Source organism: Ooceraea biroi, chromosome 8 (genome assembly GCF_003672135.1).
Source record: "Ooceraea biroi isolate clonal line C1 chromosome 8, Obir_v5.4, whole genome shotgun sequence".
Classification (NCBI taxonomy): Eukaryota; Metazoa; Arthropoda; class Insecta; order Hymenoptera; family Formicidae; genus Ooceraea; species Ooceraea biroi.
The window spans coordinates 6,635,378-6,647,716 of NC_039513.1; the positions used below are offsets into that span (position 1 = coordinate 6,635,378).

The 12,339-nt window shown below is 36.8% G+C and overlaps 1 protein-coding gene across 3 annotated transcripts in view; it reads right to left on the reverse strand.

The window, feature by feature from the left end:
• Positions 1–12,339, reverse strand: part of LOC105287866 (pikachurin) — an 82,381-nt gene that overhangs the window by 12,523 nt on the left and 57,519 nt on the right. For all 3 annotated transcript variants that reach the window (XM_011353696.3, XM_011353697.2, XM_011353698.2), the window contains 2 exons: positions 9,697–9,836; positions 3,236–3,459 (listed from right to left, as the gene is read on the reverse strand). In XM_011353696.3, the coding sequence (XP_011351998.2) occupies positions 3,236–3,459; positions 9,697–9,836 (364 nt within the window). The remainder of the gene's footprint in view (positions 1–3,235; positions 3,460–9,696; positions 9,837–12,339) is intronic.

Sequence of the window (12,339 nt, forward strand, 5' to 3'; positions counted from 1 at the left end):
TTCGCGTATACGTGTGCGCAAACTACATATCATAATAAAGTGTGGTCTCATGTCGGCGGTGACCTGCTTTTTAGATGCCTTTGATTCATTTCAGAAAAGAGCCAAAGTAAGGGCGCGACCATAATAAAGTGGGAAATAAAATGGGATTATAAATAAAAGTAAAAATTTTCCAAAAATTTAATTCAGAATTGCATAAAAACTTTTTGGTTAATTATTTATTGAATAAAGGAATATAATATTTTCTCGACGCAACGATTTGTAATTTTAAACGAAAATACCTTAATTACCATTTTATGCTTGAAATTATAATTCTAATTTCTCATTTATATACATTTTTCATATTTATTTTATTATTATCTCTAATAAATATATATTATTTTTCTTCTTTATATACGTTACAAAATAGTAAAAAGAAGGTAAAATTAATATGATATTTGATATGACAAAGTGTAATAGTTCTGGATTTGATAGCATAACTTGAAAAGAGAGAAGATATTACTATTCTCCATGTTTTTGCCCAATGCAATATTTCAGAAGTGAAGTCTCCTAAAAGAACAAATCTTCTCTGTATATTTTCTACTTATTTTTTTCACGAGAAATCCCATTCCGTCCTTGTCGTTGTACATACTTCAGTTTTGCGGGATATGCATACACGTATTGTTTTGCATCGTATGCCGTAGTTTCGTTGAAAACCTAACATTGAAAAACATTTTGCCCGAGGCAATAGTACTTCCGTCGAAATAAAGCCCAGGCGAAAACATGTTAACGCCGAAAGAGTGAAAACGAGATTTGCACTTTGGAAAATTGAAACGACGCCTTGTCCGCATCGTGTCCGCGCGAGACAATCAAGCGCGGTCATTCTTCCCGTCGTGTCGACAATTATAATCGATGTTAACTCGATATTGACGGACGCTTTATCGATTTGATTTCGTAACGACGTCCGGGAAAGACGACGCGTCAGCCGGTCAGCCTGGAAATTCCTTCCGCGAGAATAAAAATTTGCGCACGTACCGCGCGGAAACTTTACGCGGCTCCGCAGTCGGATCATTTAATTTGAATTTCGCGAGAGAAGCCGGCGCGCTCATAGACAATGGATCCTCTCTCGCAAACGGACGCTCTTTCCCTGACGGTATTCAATAAAAGAAATTCTCTTGCATAATTAATGTTGAAACGTGAGAAAGGGATACGTTGATAGACGGCAAGTAAATTGCTAATTAATAAAGCAGAGAGGGTGAGAATCACAAATTGGAAATATTGGACTTTTTGCATGGCACTTATTACGATACGGCGCACTCGAAACTTCAAGACCAACTTGTATTAATTGCTCCTTTTTTCTTTTTTTTTCTCTTTAGTTGCGGATTAAATATCATGTTTAATGGCGTGCGTAATAACGTCCCCTTTTTTTTATTTACTTTGCGATGAAGTTTCGTGGCAGTCGGTTTTTAGTTGGCGGAAAGGAGACGTTGCATTCTTACACGAAACTTATTACAGTGCAGTGAACTAAACTGCAAATAATCATACGGATGTTTCTGCGTGAAAAATCGTTTGATAAGCACTTAACCAATTATTGGGATAATTATTGCGTTAAAAGTATTATAGATACTGTTTGTATATGCGTCTCATTCATTATAGTATCTTTGCACAAAAATCTTTTATGATGCATTGTGAATAGATCAAAAGTCCTTTTATCCTTTTTTATTAATATTGCGAAATGATAAAGAATATGTTTGATAATCTTGCTCGAGGTTTTATATTGTGTTAAATATGCTTTTTAATAATATACATAATATGCTATGTTAAAATTGTAATGCTTGGTACTGTACTCTTGGATTTGCTCAACATTTTATTTGATTGTGAAGTAGATATTCCAATATTCGGATTTGATTCCATATACAGAATAGAAACTAGTCGGATATTGAGGTCATCAGAATGCAAATACGAAATAAGTTCAGGACACCTTCCAAAAACATATTCTCGGACAATTCTATAAACAGCACAAGTAATTATTATATTATAATAGGTGTGCGAATTAATTTGCAATGCTTTTTTTTGAAGAAATTTCGAGAGAGAATTTGTCAGCTGCTCGATAGATGGAGAAAAGTATTAAAAAATGATGGTAAATATTTCAAAGATTTATTACTTTTTTGTAATAAAGATTCAATTTGGTGCTTCAATAGAAGTACCAAATTAAATAATTTGCGCATCCTAGATCTAGAAATATTAAGCAATGTTTATAATTTAAGATTTGATTGTTGGATAAAAAAAGTCTATAAATTGCAAAGAATTTTATAAAACGCTATTTTTGTATACAATATTTCTCTATATTTGTACCGAAAAATATAAAAGAAAAAACTTTATATTTTATTATTATTTCATAGAGTTTTGTTTTATGTATTGTAGACGTTCTCATAAATAATGTCCACAAAATTTCAATACTATCAATTTTAATATGAAATCTTTTTAAGATTTTTTAATTTTTTTTATTCTGAGAATACAATATTTGAATAGTTATATTTTCTCGTTCGGTTTTAATTACAATTGATATTTAAAAAGCACAATAATAACTTGCCCGTAATTATCAAAAGTTTCTGACAAAGCCTTTCTTTATGTGTTTAATTGATTTTGCTTAAAAATAATTTCAGTTGCCATGATTTTAACCAGTTAAATAATTTGAATAAATAAATTAGCATTAGCGTTTCGCTTTTTATAAAAACTATTACATTTATTTATTTGCAACACGATTGACAACTCATATTGTCATACTTTCATGAAAAATAGCCCATTTGTTTAATACCTTTAACATTTTTAATAAAAGAGTAGCCGTAGCTTCTGATAACGCTTGACAATAATCTCCTTCATCGTTAATTACTGCAACGAATTAAATCGGTTCGAGCAATTAACATTGTTGCCGTTAACGTTCAGCTGTTCGCAAAACAAGGGCGCAAAAGGCCTGACTGGCCCGAGTTGCCGCAAAAAGTTTCACTGTGGACACAGGCGCGCTATCGACACGCTTGTCGTTTAATTAACGCGGATTGTCTCGCACCGTGCATACGCAAACGATGCAATTAGCGGCCCGTCGTTCCGACGAACGCGCCATTCCGCTGCGTTCTGGGACGCGACGCGAGTAATGTCTATCACGAAACGAATAGCTCGAGGGTGGATTGTCACCCCGAGCTGTTCGTTACGCCCGCGGAGAACCGCCCGTTCAGAACTTCGTCGAGGACCATCGGCTTACCTCAAAGTGGCAGGTCCTGTTCCGAGGTCGAAGGTGAACTGCACGTGGCCTGAGGAGAGATAGAGCGCAATAAAGTCACCGGTGGCATCGCTGTGATGGCCGTTGTATAGGATCACGCCGTCCGGCGCGGTCGGTTTTAACGTGACGGACAATTCCAGCCACGACAGCGACGTGTCCGCCAATCCTGGATAACGTAGGTAAGAGGATCCGTTGAAGGATGGAACCTGCGGGAATAAAACACCGTGTGGTCTGAGATTGCATGGAAATGTCGTTACCGGGGCAAATGCATTCCCGTTTTTGCCACCGCCCACCCTTAATCGCCGCCCGTCGGAGGAGACGCCGGATGACGCGTCCGCATCCGTTATCTCGTTTATTTTAAACGCTTCGACGGTGAACGAGTCCGTTCGAGAGTGTCAATTAATCGAATAAATTCACCGTATAGGTACCTACAATCAATCATTTTTGCATTTCGGTGTTGAATGATTCGATGAATCGAATTAATCAACTTGATTCATTTAGATTTGTTCATCCAGATGATACTTCCTTCATCGTGGATCTTTTATTGTGACTAAGAATACATTTCGTGAAAAAAAAGGTTTCTTTATTATTACAAAAATATTCCTCATCTTTCTTCCATCGTTTCCGGTTTTTCCAGGTATCGTTGGTTGGAGACAAGTCTCTGTCGCGCTTTACTCAACGATCTTAAAGCCGCGTGATGTATCTCGGTGATATATTTCTTATTATTACAGTCGCTCACATTTGCTCTCGCACGTGCACGTTTCTCTTGCGGGGGCTGCGATAATTCTTCTTCTCATCGTCAAGCATAAAATGGAGAAACTCTCGGAACAGATGTTGTTATTTAATTTACGGCCGGCGCGGGATTTTGCGCTTTTCGTAAATCGAAATGCAAATACGCCGTATGTCACTGTCTCGGATAATCCTTGATATAGCTGCATTCAAATGCCTTGAGAACTGTAAGAGGTCGAAGCGAGCTGTTTCCCGCCTTAATGAGACTGCCTCGTAATTGTTTGTACGTCAGTTAGTTCTCAAGATTGAGCGCAAAACGTAAACGTTCGCGCAGTATCCCTCGTCGAATTATGATACGCCGACGTTTCGCGAGGTTCGAGTGGAAAATCAGCGTATACAACGACATTCGTATTCATTTATAAATGTATCATTAAATGTAAGACGGGCGATATATATTCCTTTGCGTTTTAAAATAATTTTTATTTCGGATTTATTCGTGTTCTTTTTACCGCCTTTAGCCCGCAAAGAATGAACAAACTTGTGTTAAAAATATATTAGATACACATATAGAGAAGAGAAGCAGTTAGTACATGCATTATTCTCTCTCGTGATTTTAAATATTGAAGTACGAAAGATAATACGCGGCAAGAGTAGAAAAACTTAACGCATCTATCCCATCGACAGTTACTTGATTATTAATACGTTCATAATTATGATTTGTGCAAGAAATTTCTCAACATGAATATTTCAAGGAACTCCTTTCGAGATAAATAAATGAAAGCTTTCATTTTAGATTAGATATTAGATATTAGATTGAGATATTAGAAAATTAGATAATTTGTGGTCTTTTTCAAAAGGAAAACTCTAGACAATATTTATATATTTATGTGACAGCAATGTTCTTCTTTCTCATTTTTTTTTAGACTTGCATGCTATTGAGCAATAATAAAATTAATTCAAAAATTAAAATTGTTCTTTCTCTGCCTTCTATGTATATGAAATTAAAATTATTAAATATTTTGATATGCCCTTAATTCCTTTCGAAATCCCTTCGCGAAGTTTCATTTGAAATTAGTTGAAATGTAGTTCATCGAAATCTGTTCTGCTTTAATATCTCTCAGCTGAAGAATTATTCATGTCTCTCTTAAAGAAATATTATAAGTTTCAACGAGTATATGCTCCATTATACACAACTCGTATTACAATATCATTTTCCTATCTATCTCATTCCGCTTTCCTCTAAACTTATTCAATCTCTTCGCTTTCGGACGTTCAAAGGTGCTTTGATGCACTTTTCGTCGAATCGTCGACATGTAATTCGTAGAATCAAAGGAACGTAAACGCGAACGACGTCTCGAAGTGCGGAGGCGAGTGTGGTGTAAATGAATTATAGTAGAACGGCAGGAATCCTGACTGCACGCCGCGCCGTTAAGTCTGATGTGCGGGATGTGCTTTTTCAAGAAATTTCGAACCATCCCGTTCGGCGCCTATGTGCTAGCTTTGTCCTTCTACCCTTTTGCCACCACGTGAAGGCTACGGTCCTGGTGATAAGCAGCTCCCGCAAGAGAGCCGGGAGAGAAGTAACCTTGTATTATGCGCGAAAGACCAGAAACTCGTAAGAGTTTCCCCTACGGGGAAACCACCCTTTCTCACCGCTTACGACACGATCCTTCTGTCCGGCTTATGTCGTCCTGATGTTCATGGTGCATGGAACAGCGCGCATAATCCCCGATAGGTTCGCAAATTTTTTGCAAAATCGTTTTGCAGCCCCGCAATGTTATATCGTGACTTTATCGAGGTACGCACACGTTCCCTTGTCTGTTCCGAATATCGCTAACGCGAAAATATTGTTTTATCACCGGAAATTATCATTTGATCTTTGAAAGTAACGCTTCATTGGCTCTATTAATCTGTTATTTTCAGAGAAATACCGTTTCCTGCTGTGCTTTTGTGTGCTGAACATACAAAGTTTTTATGGCACTAAAATATATAATATCATATGTAATATTATAATATAATACTGTTACATTTTGTCGATTATTCTGTTATATGTGGTATGCTTCAAATAAAAATAAATGTAGCAGAATATCATATTTATTTTATATATAATATAAAATGAATTTATGATCTTTATATATGAATATTTCGTGATAATAATTATATAAATTGATTATAAATAATATTGAATTCGTAGAAATATAAAATTTGTATGATACAATATCGTTCTTTATAAATATCTGATTTTATTTTATTATTAGAAAATACATTGACCTTTATATTATATCAATTATATGGAATTTAATATAGGAATAATTATAGATAATTGTAAAACTCCGAAAAGTCATCACTTTAATATTTTTAATCATATTTGTTTGGTAATTTCTGAAATATAAATATAAAATAATTTTTTATAAACATTTGGTCTCTTCCATATTCTTCTACATTTTGCCTTACTCTACAAAGTCTGATAATGGTGCGTACACTTTTACCTTCTCTATCCCGATAAGAAAATTCATTCGATATTTATTTGCACTTTACTGGAAAGAGCATTATCTTCTCCGTCTCACGCAAACGAGCTAATAAAGTGTATTACGAGCGTTTCTTGCAATAAGAGCATGCCGCGCCGTTCAGTTTTACTTCAGCATTGGCATTTTATTTCGACATCCGACGGCGTCTTCCGACGAATACCACAAAAATGGCTGCCACCGTAAATTACGACGATATTCCGGCGACATTTGGTTATTGCGACTATATCTCCTCCGCTTGTACGTTAATGGAATTAAACTCGGGAACAGCCGGGCGAGGCCAGGAAGTTCGAGAACGAGTTTCGAGTTTGAAGTGATACTCGTTAACTCGAGCCCTTTATGGTCGTTTCTTGAGCTAGTTTACGTTTTGATTTTGAGATCGGGAATGCAGCGATCTACCTGCGGAAGAAACATCCCCCTACTAAGGATCTACCTGCGGTTTTCGCGTGCAGAACGCATTACAGAACCCTTTTAGCTTTTAATATGCTACTTGCAGCTGGCTGCTGTTGTCACGTGAGCAGAACATAAAGATAACTATTAAAACTTCTGTTTATTTAGCTGATGAAAAAGCGAATGTTTTTGAGCATTTTTTTTAAAGCTAAATAACTTTTTCGAGTTGCCAAATACTATTCTGAAGCGAAAAAGCAATTTTTAATTTGCATTGTCCCGTCACATCCGCAATATTATCCATCACCGCAGATTACATTGTCGGAAGCATGTCAGTTGCCATTTACATTTGTAAATGGACATCGACACGTCATCCAAAGGCAGGCTACCGAACCGCGTCAGTGATGCATGTGAATGAATCTTTATAGCTCGGTACTCAGTGTCATTTCGCGCCGCGCCGGAAGTAATATCGGTCGAATGCCGATACCAATTTCATCGCATCGGACCGTACACCTCTCTATCTACCGCGCCATTGCCATAATCGATATCGTATATAACCATGCATAATCCACGAGTGACTGTGCACACGTATACGAACACGGGCCGCATACGGTGACTTCCGATTCCGGCGAAAGCGGCCGCACTCGCTCGATTAAGTCATCCCCTATAAATCGCGAGAATTTCAGGACGCGCCGCGGATTTTCAAGTATTTTGTGACGTACACGTACACATACGTCCGAATTCCCCGGCGCGTGTTATGTCTTTGTACTCGTTTAAGCCGTCTCGTTAGCGACATGAGTGTTAATTACTCGCAGTCGGCCGCTTATTGCGCGGCTAAATGCATTATTTGCGAAACGACTGGACGCGATCGATCCTCCTGCGTCCTGTCGCATTTTGCGACGGCACATCCACGGCATTGACGCAGCGGAATAATGCATATTCAGAGGCACTTTTTAATACTAAACGATGTAAACGGTATAGTAAACGGTGGCAACGATATTTTACGCGAAAGTAATGGGACAACCTGAATAAATTACAATGATATAAACTCTCGTAATGTAAAACTGTGTACAGAGCGTAAGACAATTTTTTTTAATACGGTAGTATCTGCAAAAACGCAATAATCCCGTAACTTTTTTCTCTTAACCCAAAATTAAATATCTCTGACTGTGCATTCTGCAGTTTACGCTATTACAAATGTAAATTGCTATTAAATGGATTTTTAATTAAACATGAGTAAAATAATAATTACGTTAGAGAGAAAATATTAGAATATCCTAAATATTTCATGTATAACGAAAGTTTATATGTACATTTACCGAAGTAGAAATTATTACTTGTAAAAAGGAAACGATGGAACCAAGAGTTATCAAAAGTGGTAGTGAGAGAGAGAGAGAGGACTACATGTTCTTTCTCTCTATAACAAGGTGGATGCGAATCTAATCCAGAAAGAGACACCTGATGCCTAAGCTAAGCTTATTCAATCTACACGTTGATGCAACCGGATCCTAGGATAGCGTAAACCGCTTGTACAATCAACCAAACATCCGTAACGTAATGGCATAACGTAACAACGTTGCGTACGATACGATGTTAACGTGTTCAGTATCTGTGCGTCAACAAGCATAATTACAATATCGTTCGAATATCCAGAGGGATAATACATAAAATATCGTGGAGTAACAGTGCGCACGTCGATATTCTCAAATCAGAGAAATTTGAATTTGAATTGGAGAGAAATTGAATTGGTTCAATCTCAATGGAAACTTTTTTTCATTCTCAATCTATTTGTTACTTTTGCACTTTTTCCTGTGATATCTCAAATTAAAAAACGATTGAATCGACGTGCAACAGATATATAGGTACATTAATCCGTCGCGAAAATAGTTGTGTATATAAAGATAATTTTATGATTATCTCACAATCCGAAAATACATTATGGCAAATTATGCATTACGCAATTATGCATTTACGGACGGAGACATTTGTAGTATTCATGTGAGATTAAAAATTTATTGTCTATTATTGGATTGGAAAATCATAGATATTTATACGCAAGCGGGAGCAATAGATTCAATCAAATGAAAAAGTAAAGCACATACATTTTTTTACACGAAAATCGAGCACATAGTTGTTCTCTATTTGTGAGAACAGTAACTTTTATATCTATTTTAACATATACGTATTTGGTAATTAAATCTTATATCTATTTTGGTAATATTTCACGATATAAATGTGTGCCAAGACATGACAAATTGTTCCACAAAGGCACTATTCCAAAACAATCAGATTTTACATTATACGACATAACTGTGATTAATTTACTGAATTCACTGAACAATTAGATTTTATATTTTACATTATATGACATAGTTGTGTGATAAAAACATTACCACCATCACGCAGCGCGTGAAAAATTATCATCGCGTCGATAAAATCCGCGCGATGAATTTTCCATATATTATAAGACGCGGTAATATATAATGAACACGAGTAGTAATGCATAATAGTATATTCGGTATTCACTTAAAAAAAATTTCGATATCACTGAGACACGCCGAAGCAGTGCATCAGCAGTTCGTTAACCATTTATATGAAATTGATTCGAAAGTTGTCCCTCCATCCGATTCTTTAGCAAACGTTTTCCTGACAGTTCCGTTAATTACCGCTAAATTGTGGTGCAACGAGGACGAGATCTGTGGGACTGCATATTACTAGATGATGGTCCCACGCACAATAGCTTTCTCCTCCACGTGCTTGAATGTCCCGTGCTTATAATTCGTGCAAAATTGATTCGATTACCTGCAGGTCGACCCGGGTCTCGCAGAGATCGCCTGTATAGCCGAGTGGGCAGAGACAGACAGCCGTGTCGCCCCCGGTTGTCAGGCATTTTCCACCGTGAGAACACGGCACCTTGCTGCACCTGTCGGCCGTGCACTCCTCTGGAACGACAATAAATCAGGCGATTTAATAAAAGTTCCGGCGGGGCGCGAAATCGAGAGTAACAGCCGGGAGTCCGGGATTCGGGACTGACTTGACTCGACTCGATGCGACTCGGCTCCGCGCGCGTGACAGATAAAACCAATAAAACCGCTCTTACGCCTCGACAGAGATTCGTCCCGTCCGATTTATCGGAGCGGAGAAATATCAATCTCTTCCGCCTCATCGTATCTTCGACGATATCACTTAACGTGCGTGAGCATTGACGGGGATTTTTTTGCGCGTGTCCGCGATATCGACGATCCCGACGCGACGTCCGGCTTTACGTCGGGCTTTACGACTGGCCGGAAATACGCAATTTCCCTCTCTCTTGTACGCGGGGTATATATTTAATATCGTGCACGTCTCTCGTATCGTCAATTCTTCTACCGAGATACGTATTTCCGTTGCAACCACGACTGACTTGCTCTTTCACTGTCAAAGAGCTTTTCTCCGTTTTTGTTCCTTTGCGTTTGATTTATTCATTCTATTTGAGTTGCATATACAGCTAGATATCTATATACATAGTTAAATCTGTGTGTATCTATCTAGATACATATGTTACCTACGCATATTCCTAACATCTCTCCTAACATCGTCAATACTATTGTTTCTTCTTTGGATTTACGATTATTTATTGCACTTAAATGCTTCACTGCTATTCTCTCTTGTTGTTAGAGGAAAACTTTTCGCGCAAACTAAAAGAGACTTGGCTAAAGCCTTGAGAAACTAAGACTTGACAAACTGAAAAAGAAGTCACCGAGAGACCACAGAGAGAGAAAGAGAGAGAGAGAGATGCAATGCAAAAAGACAGAAATGGAAGGATAAAAAAATAAAAGTAGATCGAGGCTTCTAAGCAAAGATCGAACTATCGATTTCGCGATAATGAATGACCCGAGCAATTTTTTACTTCCTGCTTGTCATTCGTTTCCATGAAGTGCCAAAGTGCCCGAACTCCGCGAACCAAAGTTTTCCAATCTAACGGGTGTTATCTTTTCATGGGTCTCTTTGTACGGCAAACGCAGACCGAATCGAAAAGTAACGCGAAACTTTCGATTCGAGCCATCTCATCCATCTCACGTGATGCCATTGTAACAGATCGATAAGTTATAGACAAAAAGTAACGGGACGAAATAGAAATGACTACATAATTTTAAGTCTTTATTTGTTAATTCATACTTAAATGTCAATGAGCTCGTGCGTCAGTTTTGGTGCATTAAATAATTTATCCATCTTCTCTGCTACATAAATGCAATATTTATCGATTTATTCCACCTAATATTGACGAACAGCTTTCATTTGCATTATCTTGTTGTTCTGATGATATACAGTTTCTGATATTATTTATTTTGCGACATAATAACGATAATAAGAATGATAATTAATTATAAGTGCATTCATACGGATGCACGTGCATTTTGTATGGACATGAATTACATATCTATATTAACTACGCACATTGTTTACGCATATTAACGTAATTGTAAATAAAACAAATATTATTCTTAACAAATGATACCATATATAAATGATGCCATACATATACATACAATAATCTACTCTTTAAGAAATTTTTAGTATATACTTTGAAAATATAATGTTACATCAACAGATTTTAATTAATTTTTGATGATTAATGCTTTAATCTGCTTTTCTGCTTTGTTTGAAAACGGATGCTTCTGGCTAATCTTCCATCGAAAACACATGTTTCATAGTTTCATGTGTCGTTTATATTGTCCCAATCTCACACAAATGTTTACTAACATCATATCTGCCGCACGATTGGTTATTTCAGATATGTATAAGCTATAAATATTTAAATTATGTTCCACACATATTATGCGAACAATGGTGCATGCTCGATGGTGCAAAATAGAGCTAACATTCGGCTGGTTCAACTCTGATATAAATACGAGATAGTCGTCCATTACTCAGAGGAAATTAATGTGACACACGAAGCAGCTGTTGCACAGTTGGACCTAAACGACTTCCCCCAAATGTTGATAATTAATTACCGACACTCCGGTAGCGATAACGATAATAATTACTCGCGATAATCATACTCGCACACGCGTGATTTTGCTTTTGATTGTATCATTTCCAATATAATTAAAGAATGTATCCATTATTCCTGAGTATCACAATTTCGAATTTTTTTTCAGAAAGAAGCTCGATTACATGTATTAAAGAAAAATTATAAACTAGTTTTGCGTCTGAATAACTTTGCTGTCTTCAAAATTGCTGTCTGGTAACATCCAAGTTAGATTTAAGCTGAGCTACTTAATATTTGTACAAAGTATTGAGTTTTCACTTTCCCAGAATTTTGAAAAATTTACGTACGCGTAAACATATCGTTTGTATAAAAATATAATGCAGATTTTTATATAATAAATTTTTCGCTATAACGGAGGCAAGCTTTTAATGCGAAACTGGTACGCTGGTTGTTACAAGCAACGTCATAATAAA